At 38.7% G+C, this 24,902-nt stretch overlaps 1 protein-coding gene across 9 annotated transcripts in view; it reads right to left on the reverse strand.

Moving 5' to 3' along the window:
* Positions 1 to 24,902, reverse strand: part of sdk1a (sidekick cell adhesion molecule 1a) — a 405,563-nt gene that overhangs the window by 139,602 nt on the left and 241,059 nt on the right. For 8 of the 9 annotated variants that reach the window (XM_079824232.1, XM_079824230.1, XM_079824228.1 and 5 more), the window contains exon 5: positions 23,066 to 23,199. In XM_079824232.1, coding sequence (XP_079680358.1) covers positions 23,066 to 23,199 — 134 coding nt within the window. Of the gene's footprint in view, positions 1 to 23,065; positions 23,200 to 24,902 lie in introns of those variants that run through there. The other variant, XM_079824233.1, reaches the window with a different exon arrangement.

Consider the following 24,902-nt stretch of genomic DNA (forward strand, 5'->3'; position numbering starts at 1 on the left):
TTCCAAATAAATGTGGCGACACGAGTGGAGAAAATTGTCCCTTCTATCACGTGCTCTCTGTTCTCTGCGCTGCCTCCTAGCAGCAACTATCATAGCATGTCAAGCACTAAATGGGTTAAAACGTGCTTTTTGGGGGCAGCAAATACCAGTAAATTGACTGCCGCAAACCTACAGTAAATCACATTTAGGGGGGAACTCCTACAAATGCATATGCAATAGCAAAAATAACTTTCCACAGCTTTTTATCACTCAAGTCAAGTCACCTTTATTTAGATAGTATATAGCGTTAACTGATAGCAAGAAAATAATGCAACAAAGTTTAGTCTGGCTGTACAGCAGCTCTAGAAGAAAATAGTGTCATTGTCCAGCTCGAGAAAGTTCAGTGTTGATTAATTTCCGTTGTAAAAATCATTAGTTATTAATTTAGTTCATTTATCTACACAGCAGCTCTGAAGAAAACAATGATGTCATTGTCCAGCTCTCATACAATGGTGTCAATGCAGGCAAGTGAAAGTGGTAACCCATACTCAGAATTTGTCCTCTGCATTTAACCCATCCAAGTTAGTAAACACACACTGCAAACCGTGGACACACTAACCCAGGCTCACCTCAGTCATTTTCTGCCGGTATTGAGAATCGAACCCGTACCCTTAGGGTTACAAGTCTGACTCTCTAAACACTAGGCCACAACGGACCCATAAATCGGTGGTATCCGTTTAAAACGATGAAATATCATTTTATATATCAAATATATATTGTGAAAAAAGAAAAATGGATATATATCAGCACTATCAAATCTTACAGACCTATTTGGTTGATAGGAAAGTTGCTCCAGTTCTATAATAAGAATCAGATCTATACAAATAACAGTGGGTGTTATAACCAATGCCATTCAGCTAAAAACATATTCTGAACTGAGGCTAAGAATCAAGTTCCTCCCAATTACATTGGTTTCATAAAGGCAGCTTTTGAAATCATTATTTTACAGTGCCTTGCTCTTATGCTTCCAGACACTTCAAATGAAGGATCACCCAGACCCACTCCAACATCGCTGATAAGGAGAGCCACGCACTACAAAAACAGGAATGAATAAGACTGGTAAACGTCTTGAGTCTGAATCCACACTGCCGGAAGGGGAGAGCTCGGGATCTGTCGGAGACGCCGACTGCCTGATCTGAGTGCTGCAGGCAATCACACAGGCTTAAATGTTACACTCCCTCAACACCAATCTCCAGTGTCAGAGGTTCCTCCCGTACTCACCTCACCAGGGAGATCATTACGGAGTTCCATCTCCCAGCCAAATTACATGGCCGGCGCCTGAGTCGACCGGGTTGGAAATTAAGTTGCGCAAGTACTGTGGAGTGAGGTACAGTGGGATGGGAGAATAATACAATATGGATCCACCCTGGCTCCTGACCTCTGGCTTTTCGCCTATGAAAATGTCTTATCTCTGTCTGGAGAAATCCCAAAGCAGACTACTAACTTAATAGAAGTCTGTACCAAAGATCTGACTGACGTTATCTTCATTGTATAAGACAGAGTGCACTCTCTTTAAATAAAAACTCCTTAAAGCTGCAGTGTGTAATTTTCTCATTACAAAATCATATATACACTCACCTAAAGGATTATTAGGAACACCACACTAATACTGTGTTTGACCCCCTTTCGCCTTCAGAACTGTCTTAATTCTACATGGCATTGATTCAACAAGGTGCTGAAAGCATTCTTTAGAAATGTTGGCCCATATTGATAGGATAGCATCTTGCAGTTGATGGAGATTTGTGGGATGCACATCCAGGGCACGAAGCTCCCGTTCCACCACATCCCAAAGATGCTCTATTGGGTTGAGATCTGGTGACTGTGGGGGCCATTTTAGTACAGTGAACTCATTGTCATGTTCAAGAAACCAATTTGAAATGATTTGAGCTTTGTGACATGGTGCATTATCCTGCTGGAAGTAGCCATCAGAGGATGGGTACATGGTGGTCATAAAGGGATGGACATGGTCAGAAACAATGCTCAGGTAGGCCGTGGCATTTAAACGATGCCCAATTGGCACTAAGGGGCCTAAAGTGTGCCAAGAAAACATCCCCCACACCATTACACCACCACCACCAGCCTGCACAGTGGTAACAAGGCATGATGGATCCATGTTCTCATTCTGTTTAAGCCAAATTCTGACTCTACCATCTGAATGTCTCAACAGAAATCGAGACTCATCAAACCAGGCAACATTTTTCCAGTCTTCAATTGACCAATTTTGGTGAGCTCGTGCAAATTGTAGCCTCTTTTTCCTATTTGTAGTGGAGATGAGTGGTACCCGGTGGGGTCTTCTGCTGTTGTAGCCCATCCACCTCAAGGTTGTGCGTGTTGTGGCTTCACAATTGCTTTGCTGCATACCTCGGTTGTAACAAGTGGTTATTTCAGTCAAAGTTGCTCTTCTATCAGCTTGAATCAGTCGGCCCATTCTCCTCTGACCTCTAGCATCATCAAGGCATTTTCGCCCACAGGACTGCCGCATACTGGATGTTTTTCCCTTTTCACACCATTCTTTGTAAACCCTAGAAATAGTTGTGCGTGAAAATCCCAGTAACTGAGCAGATTGTGAAATACTCAGACCGGCCCGTCTGGCACCAACAACCATGCCACGCTCAAAATTGCTTAAATCCCCTTTCTTTCCCATTCTGACATTCAGTTTGGAGTTCAGGAGATTGTCTTGACCAGGACCACACCCCTAAATGCATTGAAGCAACTGCCATGTGATTGGTTGATTAGATAATTGCATTAATGAGAAATTGAACAGATGTTCCTAATAATCCTTTAGGTGAGTATATATATATATATATAAAAATTAAGATAGTAATATCGTGAAAAGAATATTACAATTTAAAATAACTTTTCCAGTTAAATATACATTTTAAAATGTAATACATTCCTGAGATACAAAGCTGAATTTTCAGCATCATTACTCCAGTCTTCAGTGTCACATGATCCTTCAGAAATAATATATTAAATATATATATATATATAATATATATATAATAATAAATTATAATATAATTTGATGCATTGATGCATGATTTGATGATTCTCAATGTAAAAACATTTGTAATGCTTAATAATTATGAATAGAATGAATCTATTATTTTAAATAGAAATATTTTATAACAATGTAAAAGTATCAATCAAATGTCCTTGGTGAATAAAAGTATTCATTTCTTTAAAAACAAATCTTTTTGACCCCAAACTTTGAGCAGCAGTGTGCTATAACACACCACCAGTCCTTCTATATCACACCATTGAGAGCATCAGAGAGACGGATGCAGATCTGAGTTCCTGCTCTTTCCTGAGCTGCGAGGGGGGAATTTCTCCTCAGCCGGGGAGTTAAAATCGGGATTTGAGCACACTTGCTCTCTGAGAGGTTAATGATTCAGCAGTCAAGGGGCTCCTCCCTTGAGACAGAGCGGGAGATTAGCACTCTGCAGTCAGGCTCAGGAAGAGTGTGGTCTGAGGTTTAGTGATGATGAAGGCTACCCGTTACATTCAAAGCCCACTTGTACACACACAATGGTGGGACATCAGCAGACTTCCTGCCTAACTGCTGACTGCACGGCTGTCGTCCCCGAGGGGGTTGTCAGTGGCAAAACACACACTGGTGTCGCCCTCCGGTCATACAGCGCATGAGAAAGGCTAAATAGAGGGGGACAGGAAAGCCAATCATTTCTCGTCCCATTTTATGACTGCACAGAAAAAAATGAAAGTCAGGGAAAATGAGTTTCTCTTTGCTTTCTCTTCAAAGCGATCCCCAGCTCCCTCCAGGTAAATTAAAAAAGAGGGAGTGCTGTTTGTCAGGAAAATACTCCTACTTTTAAAACTACTTAAATGTAAAATGGGATTTAAAAGCCAGATATAGCCCCTCTGCAGAGGATACTTTTAAAAGTAGAAAAAAAGTATCATTGCATTCCATTTTTTGGGCTTTAGGATATGCACAATGGTAATACCATGGTATACTTTGAAGTATATTGGAGTATATATGTGAATATCATTGTAAATGCAGTCATAAGGGAGTAACTATGTCCATTTTTCCCCAAGTAATACATCAGTTCGGCTGTTTTCAGAACAATGTAGCTTTTACAGTCTACTTTTTGATAAAACATGACATCGCCAGGTTTTTATATTACATAAAGCACACGTTTTTACAGCCGAGGATACTGTATGATTACACTTTATTTTGATTCACATGTACTTGAAGTTACTTATAGTCAGTAAAATGTCTGCTGGGGAGCATCAAAGTGAAGAGTTAGCAGATATTAAGCAGACAGTACTTTAATGACTGCTAGCTGCAAAGTTACTTATAGTAACTAACATAACTGATGCTTGAAAAAGACCTTAAAGATTTCAGAAAATAAATATATGTGAATAGAAGCCCAAATTAAATCTGTTAATCATATGAAGTAATCATGTCTCTTCAGAAGACTTGGATGTTTTGTTATGTTTTAAAAATGAATGGAAGTCATGACATGAGGGTGAATAAAGGACAGAATTTTCATTTTTTTGTCATCTATTGCTTTAAATGTTTACAGTAGCTTTCCCAGCAGTGTATAGGTGAGTATGATCATATAACAGTACCATTGTTTTCATATAGCAAAGTTAAATTTCCTCTAAATTACATGCTTTTAATTATCTCTGCAATTCCCCCATAACCTTCTTTTCATATAAGAATGAGTTTTCCTCAAACATTAATCATTCTTGAAGACCATGACAGGGTTGTTGCAATCCTCCCAAACGCCCTCTATGTCTTTTAAATGAGTACGCGGACATCCTCATTCTCATGCTGAAGCTAATTGTGCTTTAATTGCACTAATGGCACTGTGTAGCCTCGTCCTGAACTAATATTACAACAGCCTAAACGCTCATGCTCAACAAATGTGTGTAAAATGACCCACCTCAATTAGCATATTTGAGCTATCACAAAATGCCAGTCCAATCCGGCAGTCATTCCAGGAACTCAGAGTCATCAGTGGCTCTAGATACCCTCTGCATAGATTTTTATGATTCCTTTGGCCTTGGGTTGAAAAGCAATGGCAAATGCCAACAGCATTTCGGTAAGTGCTCCTTTATAGTCACAGCATTAACATCCATTGTTCAGACAGCATCACAAAATGGCTTTCGGCAATTTGCTTCAGAGAGAATTCATATAGACGGACAGAATGAGGAATGATAAGCATCACCTTAAGAATACACAATGGAAACATAAAAGAAAGGAGGTGCCGACTGATTCTCTGACCGCCCAGGATGCCTCTGTTTGCCAAGGAGTTTTGGCCACACTGGTCAGTCAATAAGTGTGTGTGTGTGGAGTTTTTAAACTATGACACAAGATAAGAGTGCTTGTTCCACAAGACAACAAACTGTATTAAAGGATCAGTCCACCCAAAACGACAATTTTGTCATTGTTTTCTCCCCCTCATAACGTTCCAAATTCTGTGAAACACAAGAAGAGATGTTTAGCAGAATGTCCAAGCTGCTGTTTTCCATACAATGAAAGTGAATGGTGATCAGGCGCTTCAGTAGCAAGCTCCAAAAATGACAAAAAGCAGGGAGTTGCATAAGATTAAGAGCATAAAGGTCCTTGCACACTGAGTCAGAAATTTTTGCACGTTAAAACATCAATACGACCTCACGTTGTGTCAATCACGTTTACACACTGCCTCCGAAACTTTTCCGAAAAAATTCAGATCAGGTTAAATTGTCTGCGTTTTTCGCATCCTTAGCAGGCATTTTGAGAGGTGTTTTGACACTGTACAAGCAAAAGTTGATCCACTTTTTTCTCGTACTGTATGATAAATAAAGTGCGGAATACAGAGAAATGGAATATAAAGACAGATTGTGGCAGATGATTGTGGGACAGCTTGGAAAACAGGATGGTAGGTACTGGTTTCAAAAGATCACAGGAATTACATAAATTACAAAAACTTTTTTTACTATATATTCACATAGATAACAGCGGCTTTACATTGGGATAATATTTCACTATATTACTTTTTTACTGTATTTTTGATTAAATAAATGCAGCTAGGGGTGTGCATTGGGACTGCCCTCACAATTCGATTCGATTACGATTCACCAGGTAACGATTCGATTCAATTCGATTCTACGATACATTGCGATGCATCAAAATTCTACTGCACACAACAAGGCAAATTTTTAATCAGTCATGAGGCAATACAAGCAGTCAGATATCGAACAACAGATTTTATTGGCTATGTGCGTATTATCACTCTCCTGTATCTTTGACATAAATGTCATTAAATAAAATAAAATTGAATGGTACAGGGTATTGGATATGGCATTTTCAAACCTGAAAAAGAAAACATAAATCACTGCTTTCAGTGCTTTGAATGAGAAATGTTTCTCTTCTCTGCTTTAGAACCATTTGAAATTAAATAGAGCAATAATAACAGTCAACTTTTTCCAGCAGTGAACATAAGTGTTTTAATTAATCAGTAATCTCCCTCCGCCTCAGCCATCTTGATTGTTGTTGTTATGACCCCGGAAGTAATTGAAACTTCACAACTTTATTGTCCAACTCAAGGCCAGAAAATGTTATGGCATTTTATGGCGATTATGGCACTAATGACACATTGCGATGCATTGCCGAATCGATTATTGTTGACACCACTAAATGCAGCCTTGGTGAGCAAAAGACTTCTTTTACAAACTTTTTGATAGGCAGCCTGCTGTATATTTTCTGCCTTATTCAGTGAAAAAAAATTTTTTTTTTACATTGTATAAAATCCATGGGGACTTAATGCACAAGTGTTTGTAGTACACTCTAAAAAATGCTGAGTTAAAAACAACCCAAATTGGGTTGAAAATGGACTAACCCAGCAAATGGGTTGTTTTAACCCAGTGAATGGGTCGTTTTAACCCAGTGAATGGGTCGTTTTAACCCAGCGGTTGGATTAAATGTTTGCTTAAAACATCCCAATCGCTAGGGTTAAAACAACCCAATTGCTGGGTTAGTCCATTTTCAACCCAACTTGCAAAAGATGAGATAAATTAAATCTCTCAATTAGACAAAGGTCAGAAAAACTTGTGGGTGAACTATCTCTTTAAGGCACACACATATATATATATATGTTTGTGTGTGTGTGAAATATAGCTCATCTAATCATATCTCAGCTAATCATCTCATTTTGTGTTTCACTGAAGAAATAAAGTCATTCAGGTTTTGAAGACATGAAGATGAATAAATGATGAGAGAATTCTTATTTTCAGAGAATTCTAACCTATCCGTTTAAAACGCTGGCCAAACTTCTAGGATTTGATATTATAATCACAACACAAATAATATGTCCACAATGAAATGAGATTGTGTTCATCAGGGATTGTCTCCTCTGTATATCGCCACGGCAGACTTTTTGCAAATGCTGCCATAAAGAGGTTAGACGGCACTAAAAATGTTATTACTGGGGAACCGCATTACTGACTTTTTTTTTGGAGAATAAAAAGTTTGTTATCATCGCTTCCAGGCGCGTCTTTTAGACACAGAATAAGCCATCTGAATGCCGCCTGAACAACACAATACAAACAACACACACACACACACACATGTATATATATATGGAGAGGAGGCATATCCGGATATATATTCCTCCCTGTTCCATTCTGATGTTGGAATGATGCTCTTTGCATATGCAAACACTTCACTTCAATGCCTCTGCCATCTGTTTGCAATCCATGAAATAGAATGCTACTGTGGATATACAAAAAATGATTGCAGCGACACTTTGAGGCTCAGCACTGCTACAATGAAAGCCGGGAGAGGGCCCTGAACGCAGTGTGATTCGTGCAAGAAGAGATGGCTGTTTATTTTTACATCACAATCGCGCCACGCTGGAGTTTCATAAAGGAGATATCTCAGATGCATCGGCCTGCCATGAACACACTCATTTACATGCAGTGTTTGTTGCGGTGCAGGAAACAAAACATGCAGACTTTCCTCTAAACAGACTTAACCACTCTACTTCCATGACCCACTTCCACCGCCAGCGATACTTTGGCAAATGTGACTGACAAGCTGACAAGAGAGCGACTTGACTAACTCACGCTGACCATAAAGCTGTGGTACCATGAATACTAGCGGAAACGCATGCTGTCACGCTGATACCCGAGGACAGACCTGCTAGCTGAAAAGGCTGAAGTGTCTCATATTTAGAAGTGATGTCTCCTTTGCTTATTTCCCCAAAATACACCTGATATTTCCAGTGCTGTCAGGGAAAACAAAAAACTGCTCAGTATCTAAATTTTCGGGCACGGCTTGTCATCCTTGTCAAGTATATGCAGCTGTTAATATAAACATGTTTACTCTCGTTCCTATTTGTACGCAGGAAAATAATTGTATGAATATTATTATTATTATTTTTCTGCTTGCCAGTGACACATAGGGTGAATTGTTTTGGATTGTATTCAAATGCACGCACTCGCAAGCATGCGGCGCTGGACGCTCTGCTGTGCATATCCGCTTGTGAGTTTAAAGCTCTATTTAAAAACACAATTATATAAAGCGGTGCATGTCTATGACTGCGTCTTGCTGTTAAACAGAACCTTAGTCTGTTTCCTGGGGCCGAAAACTAGGAGACGCAAAACTGTGGTTTCTAATGATGGCGCAATTACAAAACAATGGAATGGTTTTCCAACTGGTAATTACTGTAACCACACGGTTGGTAAGCTATTAATTATTATAACTGCAAAACTATAAAAGTTACTTATTAAAGAAATACAAATTATTTTATGCAAATGAAAAGATTGCACGGGTCTAATGGGAAAATGTGAAATTAGAAATTGCAAATATTGTGATACGTTGATTACAGAGTAGTATGTAGAAAAAGTGTTAAACTAAGATTTTTGGTTTATATGAGACAGGAATGTGTCTTACATATTTGTCTAACCAAGTACAGTATATTCAATTTGAGATGTGTGATGTTGTGCTCAAAAAATCACTCCCTATTACCTATATGGGTTTTATTTGGACTATTTTGAAGTGTGTATACACCAATCAGGCATAACATTATGACCACCCTGACTGGTCTGCGGCTTTAGAGTCCCATACACAACAAACTGTGATGCACTGTGTATTCTGACACCTTTCTATCAGAACCAGCATTAAAGGGTTAGTTCACCCAAAAATGAAAATTATTGATTTACTCACCCTCAAGTCCTCCTAGGTGTATATGACATTCTTCTTTCAGACGAATAAAATCGGAGTTATATTAAAAAAAGTCTTGGCTCTTCCAAGCTTCTGAAGGCCTTTATTAACCCCCCCGGAGCCGTGTGGAGCAGTTATATGACTGATGGATGCACTTTTATGGACTTCAAAAACGAAATTTTTAATATAACTCTGATTGTATTCGTCTGAAAGAAGAATGTCATATACACCGATGACTTGAGGGTGAGTAAATCATGGGCTAATTTTCACTTTTGGGTGAACTAACCCTTTAACTTCTTGAGCAATTTGAGCTACAGTAGCTCGTCTGTTTGATCAGGCCACACGGGCCAGCCTTCGCTCCCCATGCACGTGCATCAATGAGCCTTGACCGCCTATGATCTGTCGCCGTTTCACCACTGTTACTACTCTTACTACTCTTTTGATAGATACTGACCACTGCAGACCTGGGACACCCCACAAGAGCTGCAGTTTTGGAGATGCTCTGACCCAGTTGTCTAGCCATCACAATTTGGCCCTTGTCAAACTCGCTCAAATGTCAAACTGTTATAATACTGTAACCTGGTATTATGTTACCTCAAGTAAATGATGCCAGTCATTTACCAATTTCAGTAGTTTTTTGTTTCTTTTTCTCGACTATCTCTTTAAATCCTACATCATCATTTAAAGCACTCTAATGTAGATCCCATAAAGATTCATCTGGCTTGCTGAAAATGCTATTAGCAAAAAGGCTATGTTTAGGATGCTGATAATGTTGTCCTCTCTCCAACTTTGAAGTAGCGAGCCTATTCATTTTTTTGGTAGCACATTAAGTCCAGACGATGCTGTAATCGAAGAGGAAATTGAGGCTGGGCCCTGTGGGGCATTTCTAATGCATTCTTCTCTACTTTTGATTTTTCATCCCCCATTACTTCAGGCAAACTATCAAAAATAACAATGACATTGGGCAAATCTTGTCAAGAACACAAAGAGGGGCCAGCGTTTGACAGATAAGACTGTTGTGATTTGCCTCCCATAATCGAGAGTGTTATCATCTTAAAAGGTTAAGTGCCGCCAAACCTATAAACATCTACTATCTGAAAATCTGACAGGCATCTTATTATTTATCCGTCAAGAGTTGTTGCGAGCACAAAACCCTGGTGCGTCTTTCACACGCTAATGAGGAGAAACGGCAGATTTCACCAGCAGCCAGTCCATCAGAGCGCCACAAAGCGCGCGCTGTCGCCTCCTATCAATCTCTGCTCAAATTACAGGTGACAAGTTATCAAATCTAAGATATTAGAAACTAAACACGATCTCCCAGGGGACCTATTTGTTTAAGATATAGCCAATTAAACAAGGTGCTGAGTGTCAGGGATGAAACCCTCATTGGAGCGGCGGAGCTAATTTGAAATTCCTCAAGGAAATCAGACGGTGGAAGTGGGGTGGGAGGTGTGCGGAGAGGATACTCTGGTGGGATGAAGGCGATAATAACAATAAGTGCAAAAAAAAAGTAGATAACGTGGGGAAGGAGGCTCGGCTTTAATCATATTTAGTCTCTTGGGTCAGCTTACAGCACAGGAAAGCAGCTTTTGTTTGAATGTAATCTGCCAGCAGGAAGGGTATGATAAAAATTTATGGAGGTGTTCATTAAATCTTAACGACGCTATACTCAGAATATTCCGCATTCAATCCCATGTCCTCCCTTGATGGTCCTGCTGTTCCTGTCAAACTTTGAGTCGCGTCAATATGCGTTGATTCTTCAGTTAGTGTTCACCCAAAGCCTTGGCTCTCTTGCAGGATGGGAACTGCGCAGAAACCTGACTTGCAAATGATAGCTGCAGGTGGAAGTGTTTATCACATAGCTCTGACTGAGCTTGGCATAAATTTGTCCCTGCAGCAATGGTAGCTGCTCATTCAAAACATTGTTGAAATGTTATTATATTCTGCTGGCCGGAAGGGAGCACTTTTTTACAGAGCTGCTCTTTTCAGGCTCACAGGTGACCTGCTATTTTACATCAGGGGCAGCTTGAAAGAAAGAAAGAAAGAAAGAAAGAAAGAAAGAAAGAAAGAAAGAAAGAAAGAAAGAAAGAAAGAAAGAAAGAAAGAAAGAAAGAAAGAAAGAAAGATAGTCATTCTACTTCTAATTCATTCGTCACACTGTAAATGGAAGGTCAAGTTGAGTGCATTGCATTGCGGGATGCAGTATCCAGTACAGTATCTAGTACACTCTGTTGTAAAAAGCATATTTTGGCAAATGTGATGCAAACAGAAAGATTGATTCACATTTTAGTGAGTTGTGTGTCATTCAGAATTTAATATCCTTTAAATTTCCAATTCAATTCTGAAATTTTAATTGAGGTAGAAAACAGTATGCAAATTAGCAATTCCAAATGCAAGGAAGCAGAATTACAGTTTTTCTCCATTGGTTTCGCTCATTTCTTGAAACAGAAATTACATTCTCAAAACAACATGGACAAATCTCCAAACCACTTGGCAATTGTTCACAACAGAATAGCATTTCTCATTAATTTCATCAAGTTGCAAATGTCTAAGTACATGTCTCAATGTCTCAGTACATCTTTGCAATGGATTAAGTACAGGTAGCCTACATTTAGCACAGTTTGCAAGTGATTAGATCTTGTTGATCTAAACTGATTGTGTGATTCTCAGTCTAATGGTCGTTCGCTCCAAAACGTATCAGCATCATTTCATTGTATAAGTCATCACATGCACAATAGTCTGTTCAATTGTCAAAATTAGTCAAGAACAAAATACCATGAATACCATGAATCCCTTGGAACATTTGATAAATTTATTTCAGCAATTGACAGTCAAGTGACTGTGAAAGCTGTCAAACATATATGTAAAGAGCTTGACCATGCAGGACCAGTACAATTTCTGAACATGGAGGCACCTGGCCAAGTAAATGAACAAGAGAGGGGAAGAGAGGGGAAGGGGGGATGAGAGAGGAAGTGGGTAGAGAGTGGAAGAGAGGGGTAGAGAGGGGAAGGGGGATGAGAGGGGAAGGGGGTAGAGAGGGGTAAAGAGGGGAAGAGAGGGGAAGGGGGGATGAGAGGGGAAGTGGGTAGAGAGTGGAAGAGAGGGGAAGGGGGATGAGAGGGGAAGTGGGTAGAGAGCGGAAGAGAGGGGTAGAGAGGGGAAGGGGGATGAGAGGGGAAGGGGGTAGAGAGGGGTAAAGAGGGGAAGAGAGGGGAAGGGGGATGAGAGGGGAAGGGGGTAGAGAGGGGTAAAGAGGGGAAGAGAGGGGAAGGGGGGATGAGAGGGGTAGAGAGGGGAAGGGGGGATGAGAGGTGTAGAGAGGGGAAGAGAGGGGAAGTTGGGTAGAGAGGGGTAGAGAGGGGTAGAGAGGGGTAGAGAGGGGAAGAGAGGGGAAGAGAGGGGAAGGGGGGATGAGAGGGGTAGAGAGGGGAAGAGAGGGGAAGTTGGGTAGAGAGGGGTAGAGAGGGGTAGAGAGGGGAAGAGAGGGGAAGAGAGGGGAAGGGGGGATGAGAGGGGTAGAGAGGGGAAGAGAGGGGAAGTTGGGTAGAGAGGGGTAGAGAGGGGTAGAGAGGGGAAGGGATAGAGAGAGTATACCTGGAGTAGGATGTGGCCAAAGAAGACAGGGACCAAAGTTATCAGATGCGATTCTACTGAGTACCCATGGGTTGACTATAGAGAGAGGCTGGACAGAGACTTCTGCCCAACCTCAGCAGATATAAAAAACAAACCTTTGAAAACGCATGAATGAATCGAATGATTTTACAAATGTGGAGAGAAATAAATATTTTCATCAATATGCAGTACTGGTCTTGTGTGTACTGTTTGGTCAATATATTCATATACTTTACTCTAACAATATCTCAGAAAAAAAAATCTAACCCAGATTATATCATTAGAAAAGTAGAAATTTTACAAGTGTTTACAGTAAGATTGAGAACAGCAGCGTGTGGATGGCCAGGAGGGTGAGGACGGTAATTTTCATAGTTTTTTTGTTTGTGTGTTATATTACAGTATATTATGCTGTATACATTTTCTTTTTACTCTGATGTATGGAAGTTACTTTATGTGTGTGAATGATAATGGTTACAATTTCCTTGGAGGCTACTCTTACCCTAAAATCCTATTTCTTTTTTTCAGTTTTATACACAATTGTATTCTGTTAGACAAAAATGAAGGACTGGGCTAAGACTGAAAGGTGGACATGAGGGATATTTCAATGGTCCTCTGCCATAGTGACAAAACATCTAAACATTTTGACTTGCAGTGCTTACACAATGCCAAAGGGACAAAGCATTTTGCGGGCACTGACTGTTTAAATGAGAAGGAAATTTAGTTTTGACACATGAGTGAACTGTTTTGGGAGAGGTATGAGCTTTTGCAGGTGAACCATGGTGTTGTGCCGAACCATCCACGTTATTTTGGCAAAAGCACCAAGAGAGTTGAGAACGTCCGGTCTGTTTCAAGAAATGAGCCAAATCAATTGAGAAGGATCTTTGCTATTTTGGTGGCACTGACCATCTATATGGGAAAGGAATTTAGTTCTGAAGCATGAGTGAACAGTTTTGGGAGAGATATTAGCTTTTGCAAGTGAGCTATAGTGTTGTGCTGAACTGTAAGACTGTTTTGCCAAATTATCTTACAATTTTGAGAATGTAATTTCTGTTTCAAGAAATGAGCCAAACCAATGGAGAAAAACTGTAAAAGGAATTGAAATAAAAAAAAATCTAATAACTGGTATATTTAACAAATATTTTAACAAAGCTTTTTTTGTTTTGATAAAAAAGGGTTAAAAATCATTAAAAACTGAAGCTTATAGACTGTAAGGATTGAGAAAATTGCAGACTGATAGAATGATAGATAGAGGACGATGGAACAATAGATAGATAGATAGATAGATAGATAGATAGATAGATAGATAGATAGATAGATAGATAGATAGATAGATAGATAGATAGATAGATAGATAGATAGATAGATAGATAGATAGATAGGCAGGCAGGCAGGCAGGCAGGCAGGCAGGCAGACAGACAGACAGACAGACAGACAGACAGACAGACAGACAGACAGACAGACAGACAGACAGACAGACAGATAGATAGATAGATAGATAGATAGATAGATAGATAGATAGATAGATAGATAGATAGAACACACATCCTAGTTCTGAAATTTCAATCTGTGTCTCTAATCGGTAATCTACTGCAAACTGCACTGCCGTATTTTGATTGGGACTGATTAAATGATGCAAAGGACAGTTAAAGTACAGCTTTGATTATACAGTTTGAGACATTTTGAGAATGAAACCGTGATTGATTTTCCTTCCTAGAGCCTTGGCTTTCTCTTATTTTCACAAATCCAAAATGATGAAAGGCAGCTAGGCTTAGAAAGGCATTTACAGGTACCCATGGGATACCGGAGCAGACCACTACACCCAGGTTCTCTGTGTCCACTATAAATTCAATATCTGCTCACATAACAGGACAGCGCTGTTCAAAGTCAGAAGGCAAAGCATCTTCACTCTCAAAATGAAATCCATAGGAAGAGGGGAAAAAAATATATACATTTCAGAAAACATAAACCTTCCCACAGCTTCCCACAGGTCTTCAGACTCTATGAGCTCGCCTGCAGTTCATTGCCTACATAAACAGCTGCCTTTAACAGCAGCATCCTCAACATCATGAACCCTCATAAGTGACTGATGTGAAATGGTCTACGTAGGCAGAAACTAATGCAGAGTGATGTGCATCACACAGACAGAGCTCTGCATGTGTGGAAGAGTTGGATGATAGTCTTGCTACGATAACAAAACAATTTAATTAGCATAAAAATATATATCACAAACAAATTATAAGTACAACTTTTTCATAAGCTATTTTGACTCAGTATTCTCATCTAGTCCTACAGAATATATACAATATCTAACATCCTCAAAACAATGTACATTAAACTGAGAAAATGACAAAAGACAAAAAAAAAATACATTTTTACTCTTTTGCTCACCAAGGCTGCATTTATTTAATCAAAAATACAGTAAAAACAGAAATATTGAGAAAAAAAATATTATTATATAAATAATTATTTCTATTTGAATATAATTTAAAACATAATTTATTTTCAGCATCATTACTCCAGTCTTCAGTGTCACATGATCCTTCAGAAATCATTCTAATATGCTGACTTTGTGCTCAATAAACATTTTAATTATTATTTAAAACAGTTATGCTGCTTGATTTTTTTTTTTTTTGTAGAAGCTGTGACTTGCTTTAGGATTCTTTGATGAATAGAGTTCAAATGAACAGCATTTTTTTGTACAAATAATTTGAGATGTGTTTACTATCATTTAAAAAAAAAAAATCAAATGAATGTATCCTTGAATAAAATAATTTGGTAACACTTTACATTAAGGTTCCCTTTGTAAAGGGTTCATAAAGGTGTTTGTTAATGACTAATAACTCATTTACACATGCATTGTAAATCGTTGATAAGCAGTTATAACTGCATGAATAAAAAGGCTGACTTTAACGCAATGCCTGTCAAATAGTGAGCCATTTTTAACTCACATGTTATAAATGCTTAATAAATGTATTTATTCACACTTATTTAACTCATACCTGATTCCTGATTAATTTCATGATGCAGCAAAAATAGACAATAGTATTTGTGGTTTTCTCATTAATATCTCAATGACTGCCACTTTTCTTCAAATGTTCCTTACCAGAAAATACTCTTACCCATGATATTCTACAAAAAACTCATGATGCCTATCCACAGTAGTGTATAAAAACGGATTTCTTGTTAATCAAGATGAAATCATCAAAACAAGAGCACAACCATAACTTGATGAGATATTAATAATTAATATTTTAATTCCAATTTAAGTGAACTGTGAACCTTAATGTAGGGTGGACACTTGCGAAACATTTATTAATGAGTTACAAACATTTATAACCTGTGAAAGTGAACCTTAATGTAAAGTGGAAACCTGAGAACCTGTTCACTTTAGGAATCAGGAATCTGGTGTTGAGTGTGAATTAATACATTTATTAAGCATTTATAACATGCGAGTTAAAAATGGCTCACTATTTGGCAGGCACTGCGTTAAAGTCACCCTTTTTATTCATGCAGTTATAACTGCTTATCAACGATTTACAATGCATTTGTAAATGAGTTATTAGTCATTAACAAACACCTTTATAAACCCTTTACGAAGGGAACCTTAATGTAAAGTGTTACCAATAATTTCATTAAAACAACAACAAACTTAAAACTTTTAAATGGTAGTGCATATCGTAACTTAGCTTTTCAAGTAAATCTGTCTTGTTTTAAGGACACTTTACTGGAAAACAACACAGTGTAGTGTTCATGTGACGATGCCTCAAATTGTGGTCAAAATAAGGGAAACATAATATTGCTGTCTAGTGTGTCATGTATTTTTATGAATGCACAGCAGAAGTTTGCCAAGTTCTATGAAAGCAAGCCCGGAAAGCCACCTGTAGAAATGTATCTTGACGGTGAGACTCAACTTCATTTAGCCACACTGAAACATCACACAATGGACACATCTCTGCAGAAGTGCCAGCTCTGTTTTAAAATGGTGGATTGTTATTTCAGCCAGGAGAAATGAAACAGAACCAAGCACACGGTTGCCTCCAAATGAGATCATTAGTAACGGCAAATAATGACTGAGCTGGTTAGTCGAAGCCTATTTCCTTTCGAATAAATCAAGCTGCTGTGAGAGTTAAAATGCTGCCTTTGCCAGGGCGAACGGCAGGCAGACCGCATGCAGATAAATCATCTGTTACAGAGGAACCACGTCCACACGTTTATAAGACAATATGGTCCAATAAATTCAGCCTCTGCTAAAGGGCAGGTGTAAGAATCGTTAAGCCCCTGAAGATTTGATTCGTTTTAGAGAGTCACAATGCAATTCCTAAATGATTCTCAATGCATCCCTGAAAAGATTCAGCATAATAGCCATAATTAAATACGTATATTTGATCTGGCAAAAAAATGTGATGCATTTTTGTGAATGATAATCCAGAATCTTTTGAGAAGGATCAAAATGCATCAGTAAATGCTTTATTCTCTCACCTCTCCACACTTGCCACTGTTGAAACCGCAACCCTCGAGGCGACCCTTTACATCGGCTGATTGAAATCACACTCCGCTCTTGATACTCCCACACTCTTGAGTGTTATCAATTAATCAGCCTTGATCACATGCTCAGAGGTGGCTTTTTCAACCAGGCTGACCTTTCTAAAGCCAGGTGTGAGGGATAATGAAAGTGCGACACCATCGAGCCTGAGGGACACGCCACCAAATGGAATCCATGTCACATGTGTGGTGCACAATAATTCATTTATGATTGGATGGATGATCACCTTTAAGCAATCGTCAGGGACTCTTCTGCAATTGTTGTCTGTTTCTTGTGCCATCCAATGAGGGAGAAAAATGCCTTTGAATAGAATATGAATCAATAAAGTAAAGAATGAACTCTCAAACTAGCCACCATGTTGTGTGGGTTGCAAGTGTTTTGCTATATGTGGTTGTCAGGGGTGTTTGCCTACTGGCTTAAAGGCGCACCATGGACAACTATAAAGATAACGACACAGAGGAACAATATTGTCATGATGACAATTTCACAATTACCATCTGATGAACAATAAAAACACTGACAGTCAGTTGACAATCAGAATCTATCCGACTTTACCAAGCTTCAACATGTAAAGCGGCAGACGAAAAAACTGTGAGATTATAATTAACTTTGCTTGATATGGAAGCTTATATAAGTATCATCATAGTTATCTTTCTTTGTGTGGCCTTACAGGGACAGTTCACCCAAAAATAAAAATGTTCGACTTTCATATAGGAAAAAAAATACCATGGTAGTCAATGGCTGGTCAACTGCCTGGTCACCAACATTCTTCAAAAGATCTTTTGTGTTCAACAGGAGAAAGAAACTCGTACAAGTTTGAAACAACTTGAGTAAATGATGACAACATTATATTTTTTGGGTGAACTATCCCTTTAAGCCCACCCCTGGCCCCTATGTATATTCCTTAGGTATTTCAATGCAAATCTATGGGATTCCTTTGCCTGTTTTATCGTCTACAAGCAGTGCCAATTAGACTTCTGTGGGCCCTAAGCAAAACTTTCTCTGGGGGCTGCTATGTGTTCATAAAAAAAAAAACTCAAAATGACCTTCAACCCCTTAATCTCTTCTTTTAGAGCAGTGTACACTGTCAACAAACAACAGTGAGTCGAAAACATTCAGTAAATAAAAAAATAAAACAATAGGACAGTCGTGCTTGGGCCCAATGGTTAGAGAGTCGGACTTGTAACCCGAAGGTAGCGGGTTCGAGTCTCAGGTCCGGCAGGAATTGTCGGTAGGGGGGAGTGAATAACCAGCGCTCTCCTTCAAACCCCCAACTGCTCCCTGCAATATGGCGGCCCACTGTTCTGGGTGTGTGTTCACGGTGTGTGTGTCTGTTCAATACTGTGTGTGTGCACTTGGATGGGTTAAAGGGATAGTTCACCCAAAAATGAAAATTCTGTCATCATTTACTCATCCTCAACTTGTTCCAAACCTGTATGAGTTTCTTTGTTCTGCTGAACACAAAAGAAGAGATTTTGAAGAATGTTTGTAACCAAGCAGATCCAAGCAACCGCTGACTACCATAGTATTTTTTTTCCCTACTATGGTAGTCAATGGTTGCTCCATCTGCTTGGTTACAAACATTCTTCAAAATATCTTCTTTTGTGTTTAGCAGAACAAAGAAACGCATACAGGTTTGGAACAAGGTGAGTAAATGATAACAGAATTTTCATTTTTGGGTGAACTATCCCTTTAAATGCAGAGCACAAATTCCAAGTATGGTTCACCATACTTGGCCACACGTCACTTCACTTTCAAATACGACAGAAAAAAATATATGAATGAAACGAACAATTTAGCCTACTGCTTATAATAGCCTACTATACAGAAATGGAATAAAGCAAGAAAATAAAAAAATTGCATAGTCTTCACTGAATGAATTCAATAAACATTGATTCTTATTATGTTAACTAATGTTATTTAGGGAAGAGCAGTGAATGATTCTCTCGTTTTCACTCGAGTCTCTCGTCTTGTGTACTCTTGTGTATAGGGAGGATTGACTCTGTCTACAAGGCAAAAATTGTTTAATCACTTAAAGTAAAAGCACATCTCTCCCTCAATAAGCATCATGGTTTGAGTTCATGAATGCAGCATTAATGGTACAGGACATTAAAAATTCAATCCCTCTGTTTGAGTCTTATTGCTCATTCGGGTTAGAGATTTGACACTTGCTTTAGCAAGCTAGCACAGCTAATTACAATAACACCAAGGTCATGATTTTTCAAAGAGGTTATTTTTCTTTGCTTCGTTCATAGCATTTGCCTCGCAGCTCTGAGGTGAATGCAGGATAATTTTTTGAAAATCAGGAAATGCCACAAGGGCAGTCTTGACATTTGAATTGTACTTAACGTACATTAAGGGCGGTAGGAGCTTTCATCTGCCATATGTAAGTGTAACTAAAAAGGGTTTCGGAGGGGGGTTGGGGGAACGCTCACCACCGGATACTTTTTATTTCCATGTCTCTGTCGTTCCCACTTCCTGAAAATGTGATGTGTAGAATGAGACTTTTGGCATAAATGCCACAGTGCAGTCACATAATGATAGACCCCTTCATCTGGCCTCGGCACTATTGTTCCTCAAATATCAGAGGAATTAGCACTTCAATAGAGAAATTAATTAACTGCTTAATTTCTACAGCGGGAAAAAAATATCATCGCAACCTAACAAATCCCTGGCTGTGACAGAGCTATACACACTGATACAAGCTCATTATGATCAACGCAATTGTATGTTATCTGTAGCGCATTCACAAATTCGACACCAATCATCTGATGTGATAATCTGCAAACCGGAGCTGTTGAAGAGAAAATGATGAGAGAACCATTCTAAAAGGCTTTTACTAAAACTAGTTTAAATGCACTCCATTCATCAGGATATTAAAACTCATAATTCAATTGAATTATTAACTCTGCAGTTGGTATAGAAGCTCAGCAGCAGTCTCTCTTTATTAGCGGCCTCCAGCCTCCTGCTCATTTACACTCTTCAAATCATCAAGTTGGTTTCATCTGGTTTTGAAAAAATAATGCTAGTTCCATGTTCCTTCATCTCACATCAAATTCTAGCTCGCTGCCATTTCCCCAAGGTCAACGACGTAACCCACTACAGCCTGTGAGACAATCACTGCCACTCACCAAATATTGTATTAGGTTTATGGATGCACCAACATTAAAATTATCGACGTTCCCAAATAAGCTGATAATTATTGTGTTACCTTATGGCCACTAACCAATAAACGGTTGATATTAAAATCCCTATAATATCTAAATCAATTAAAAATAAACACTAAAAACTAAAATCATTTTAAATGCTACACATGTATTTATGCATCACAAGATCATAATGTACAGTATGAATGCATTTGAGATTTGCTAAAAATGACATTTAACAGTGTTATTGAATTATAATTTTTAAAGATTACATTTAAAGTAACAAATAGAAGAAGACTTGTACAAATGTAAAAAATGAGCAACATGTTTTTTTTTTTTAATCCAATGTCATTGGTTACCGAATTCAAAGCCGGCATCCTTCGAAGTACGCAAACTTAAAAGGCCACATCTCCAAAGGCCACGAAGGTCGGACTGAACGTAGTTCAATGGGACGGTCTATCCTACGGAAGACTGTTCTTGTCGCCTAGCAACTGTGACAACTGCCATTGATGAGTGGCAGTAATGTTTGTACTGGACTTTTTTGAAAGTTATATAAAAATGTCTGAAAACAAAACAGGCTTCACAACCTGTCTAAATATGTTCCCCATTATGTCCATTTCTGTATATAGTAAAGAGTAAAAACTATATATAATCGCATCTTAGTAAGATATGTCAATATTTGAACCGCTTCAACGTTTTTTTTTTCTTCTTATTTTTATATTTGTATCACTAGATATTTGAATAAGTTTAAACCCAATACTTACTGTATGTTTAAAAGTGTAATTTATCTCAAAAATATCATAACTAATTTACTTATTCAAAACAAGTACATACTCAGGAGAGTATGCGATTTCGGATGCAGCCATATTGTAGATTGTTCACAAATTTTTCCCAGGTGTGCCTTGTTCTGCAATTACCCCTTGTGTATTCAAACCCCAGTGTGTTCATTGATAGGCCTTGTCCTTGTATGGATGTGTCGTCATTGTCCTCAGTTCTGTTCCTTGGTTTTCTGATATTTTTCGAGTTTATTTTGTATCGTTATCTGAATTTATTAAACACACTGCATTTGGATCCAGCTCTCATCCACCACCTTGAGATTACAAACTGACTACAAAATGGGGAACCAAACAGAAATAAGCACATCACCAAACCAACAGTTGTCATTATAGGAAATAAATCACATACACTACCATTAAAAAGTTTGGAGTGAGTAAGATTTTTTTTAAAGAAATGAGTACAAGCATGCATTAAATGTCTCAAAAGTGACAGTAAAGACATTTAGAATATTACAAAAGCTTTCTATTTTTAAATAAAAAATTCTGTTCTTTTGAACTTTCTATTAATCAAAGAATCCAGATTTTTTTTTTGCAGTGGTCTGTCATGTCCAGTGTAGACAGCTGTTGCGTCGCACCACAATAACGGTAAACTCATTATTAGTTGCTGATGCAGTAATCATTAATAAATGGTTTAGTTCTTCATGAGTCATACATTAACTTATTGATTATCTGTGCATTAGTTATGCATGAATTAATACATATTAATGTACCAGTATTGTAAAGTGTTACTAAAATGTTTCTTGAGCAGCAGATCAGCATATTAGATGGATTTCTCATGTGACACTGAAGACTGGAGTAAATTACTAACCCAAAACATTTGAACAGTAGTGTATCTTGAATGGACTCAATCTACCTCTAGCCCCTGCTCCTTCATTATGCATTCTATCATTTATATCTGGAATCCTTAATAATTCAGTTTTTATTTTTTTTATTTGATCATTTGAATTAATCTCATTGGCCTAAAAAAGCTAATTGGTTTGAAAGGGTACTCTGATAAGACTATTTCTACTGCTGACTAATTTCATTTCTACGTCCTTTCACCTTTTAGGCTATATGTTGGATAGAACCAAATGACAATGTGTCAGTGGAACATCCCTTCTGAACAAACGAGAGGAGCATGTATGCTGTCAGCATGATAAAAAACACCAGCACCAGATGCGAGTTATGCACACTAGTAGCTTAATTGACACAATTGTCTCAATTCAATTGTAACTTTCATATTGAATACATTTTTGAGAAGGCGCAGTCTCTTTTGCCTTCTCTGATGGGCCTTCAATATGCATGAATGGAATGTTTTTGCAATAGCATTTTGAAAGCAGGCGATGCTCAGTAGCACCTGCCAAAGCAGCTAAGACAACAGCAACCAAACAACGTTCAGCTAGCAGATCCAAGTGTGTCACTAGAACAAACAGATTCTCTGTGTCATTCCACGGATGGCCTTCCTCTCTGATGAATGCACCACATTAAACGGCCCCCTGAGGGAGTGGGAATTACAGGTACCTTGCATTTGCATGCCGGTCTGCAGGCGCTTCTGAAACGGTCATGTTAAACTGTGCCTAAAACATGTTGGCAAAAACAAAAGAGGGAGCAGACAAACCGAAAGCCATAATTCCTACATCTGGTCGATAGTTCTGTCTTGGCTGCATCAATGGCTGGCCATGTGACATTAGCTGCAGGGTAATAGAAATGATCTAGGGAAAAGCATCCGTCCTCAACTTACCTGCCACGTTCAGGTAAATGGAGGGGCTTGTCTTGTTTTCTCCATTCTTCTCATTAACAGCTTGGACGTAGTACCTCCCGGCGTCCGCCGCAGCGGTGGCAAGCACCACTAGCTGGTTCTCCAACGTTATGGCTCTGTGGAGAGTAACAAAGCGAATGAAATACAGCTATGTTAAACCAGTATTGACAATGAGTCTGGTACCCTAACAAATTCCACTATTGCAATAGAGTGACAGCATTTTAATTAGTGCTTAACTGATGTATATTGGGTTCCATAAAACAGGCTTTGCCGTGAACTCATTGCGCCCTGGGTTTGACTGGGACACGTCTGTTGTGGAGGAATTTCATGGAGCCCTGAGCGTTTTCAATGTACCTGATCCCTCATTCTGAGACAAGCTGAGAATCAATGAGCGGTAAGGGTCATTACGGACAGAAATACCGCTGTTGGTGGGAATAAACCTACAGGCTAGTATGTAAGTGCCCTTAGCTGTTTGTTGAGACCCAGAGTGAAAAAGTGAAAAGGAACAGTTCACTGAAAAGGCCACAAAAGGACCATAGAAGTCTCATAAAGATATTATAAAAATTGTTTATATGGCATGACAAAACCAAAAAAGAAAAGGAAAACTGTGATAATAATAAAAACAAAATAGATAAAAAAATGTGCATATTAGAATGATTTCTGAAGGGTCATCACAGGAGTAAATAACATTTGAATATATTCAAATTAGAAAACACATAATACTAAAACCTATAATTATGTTTTCACAAAAACAGAAATATTTGTTCACAAATATTCTCAACTCAGTGACTCAAAGATCTTGTCACAGTGGTAAAGATCTCACTGGAGAGATGGGGTTTTAATATACCTTGATGGCTTCTTGCCGTCCTTGCCTCAGTAACTGTATAGAAAAACAGCTAGCATTTTCTTTTAAATATTGTGTTCAACAGAAAAAAAAGTCATGAGGTTGAGTAAACGCTGGCAAAATTTTCATTTTTGAGTGAAGTGTACCTTTTAAGAAGGGTTTATCTGATTCAGACGGCTGTAGACTGATATCAGAGCTGCTGCTATTGCGCTAATGTTTAATCAGAACACGTCATACTTCATCCATCAATCCAAAGTTTGCAGGAAAGACACTTAGTGGCAGATGTGTATCACTGTCAATTAATTCAGGTGCCAGTTTCTCTGTGCCTCTTTAAGGCAAAATTACCATCTCAAACTGGCGCTGTGCCATGGAGAACATGGCGCTTTGTTAATCCACGACTCCACGTAGGCTGGATGGAATTGTTTTCTTTTTATTTCCGCAGATGAAAGCGGGCATGGATTGCATATCTCCAGCCCTGACTCCTACTCCTCATGCATAGTCTTTTCCCTCCCTCGTTTTTTGATTAATTGATGACATCCTCAATTACACATCACTGCTGTCTAAGAGATTTTCTGCTCAGGCGTGACCACCGCGAAGAAGCCCTTGAGAGGCTGAGCACGACTCGGGGATGCTTTGAAACTTATGATTAGTTTTTCAGCTCCGCGGGACCTGTAGCGTCTTCCTACACGCCGCGAGTACAAGCGCTGCAGTCATTACCTATTTCCAAGACAGATCCCTACAAAAGATCGTCAAGTCTCAGAGACATTTGCAAATAGATAGATAAATAAATTAATAAATAAATACAGCAGAAGTAGGAACAAGAGAGCCGTCTGTGCTTCGACGGCGAACAATATTGACGTGTAATTAGAGTGAGCTTCATTTCTGCTTAATTCTTTTTTTGCTGTTTCATGATTAAGTGCAGATTAACATAAAGAGATCCATCAAAAGTCGACGGATGCTTGATGGGGAGGGGGT

The sequence above is a fragment of the Gobio gobio genome, assembly GCF_949357685.1.
Source record: "Gobio gobio genome assembly, chromosome: 1".
In the NCBI taxonomy this organism is placed as follows: domain Eukaryota; kingdom Metazoa; phylum Chordata; class Actinopteri; order Cypriniformes; family Gobionidae; genus Gobio; species Gobio gobio.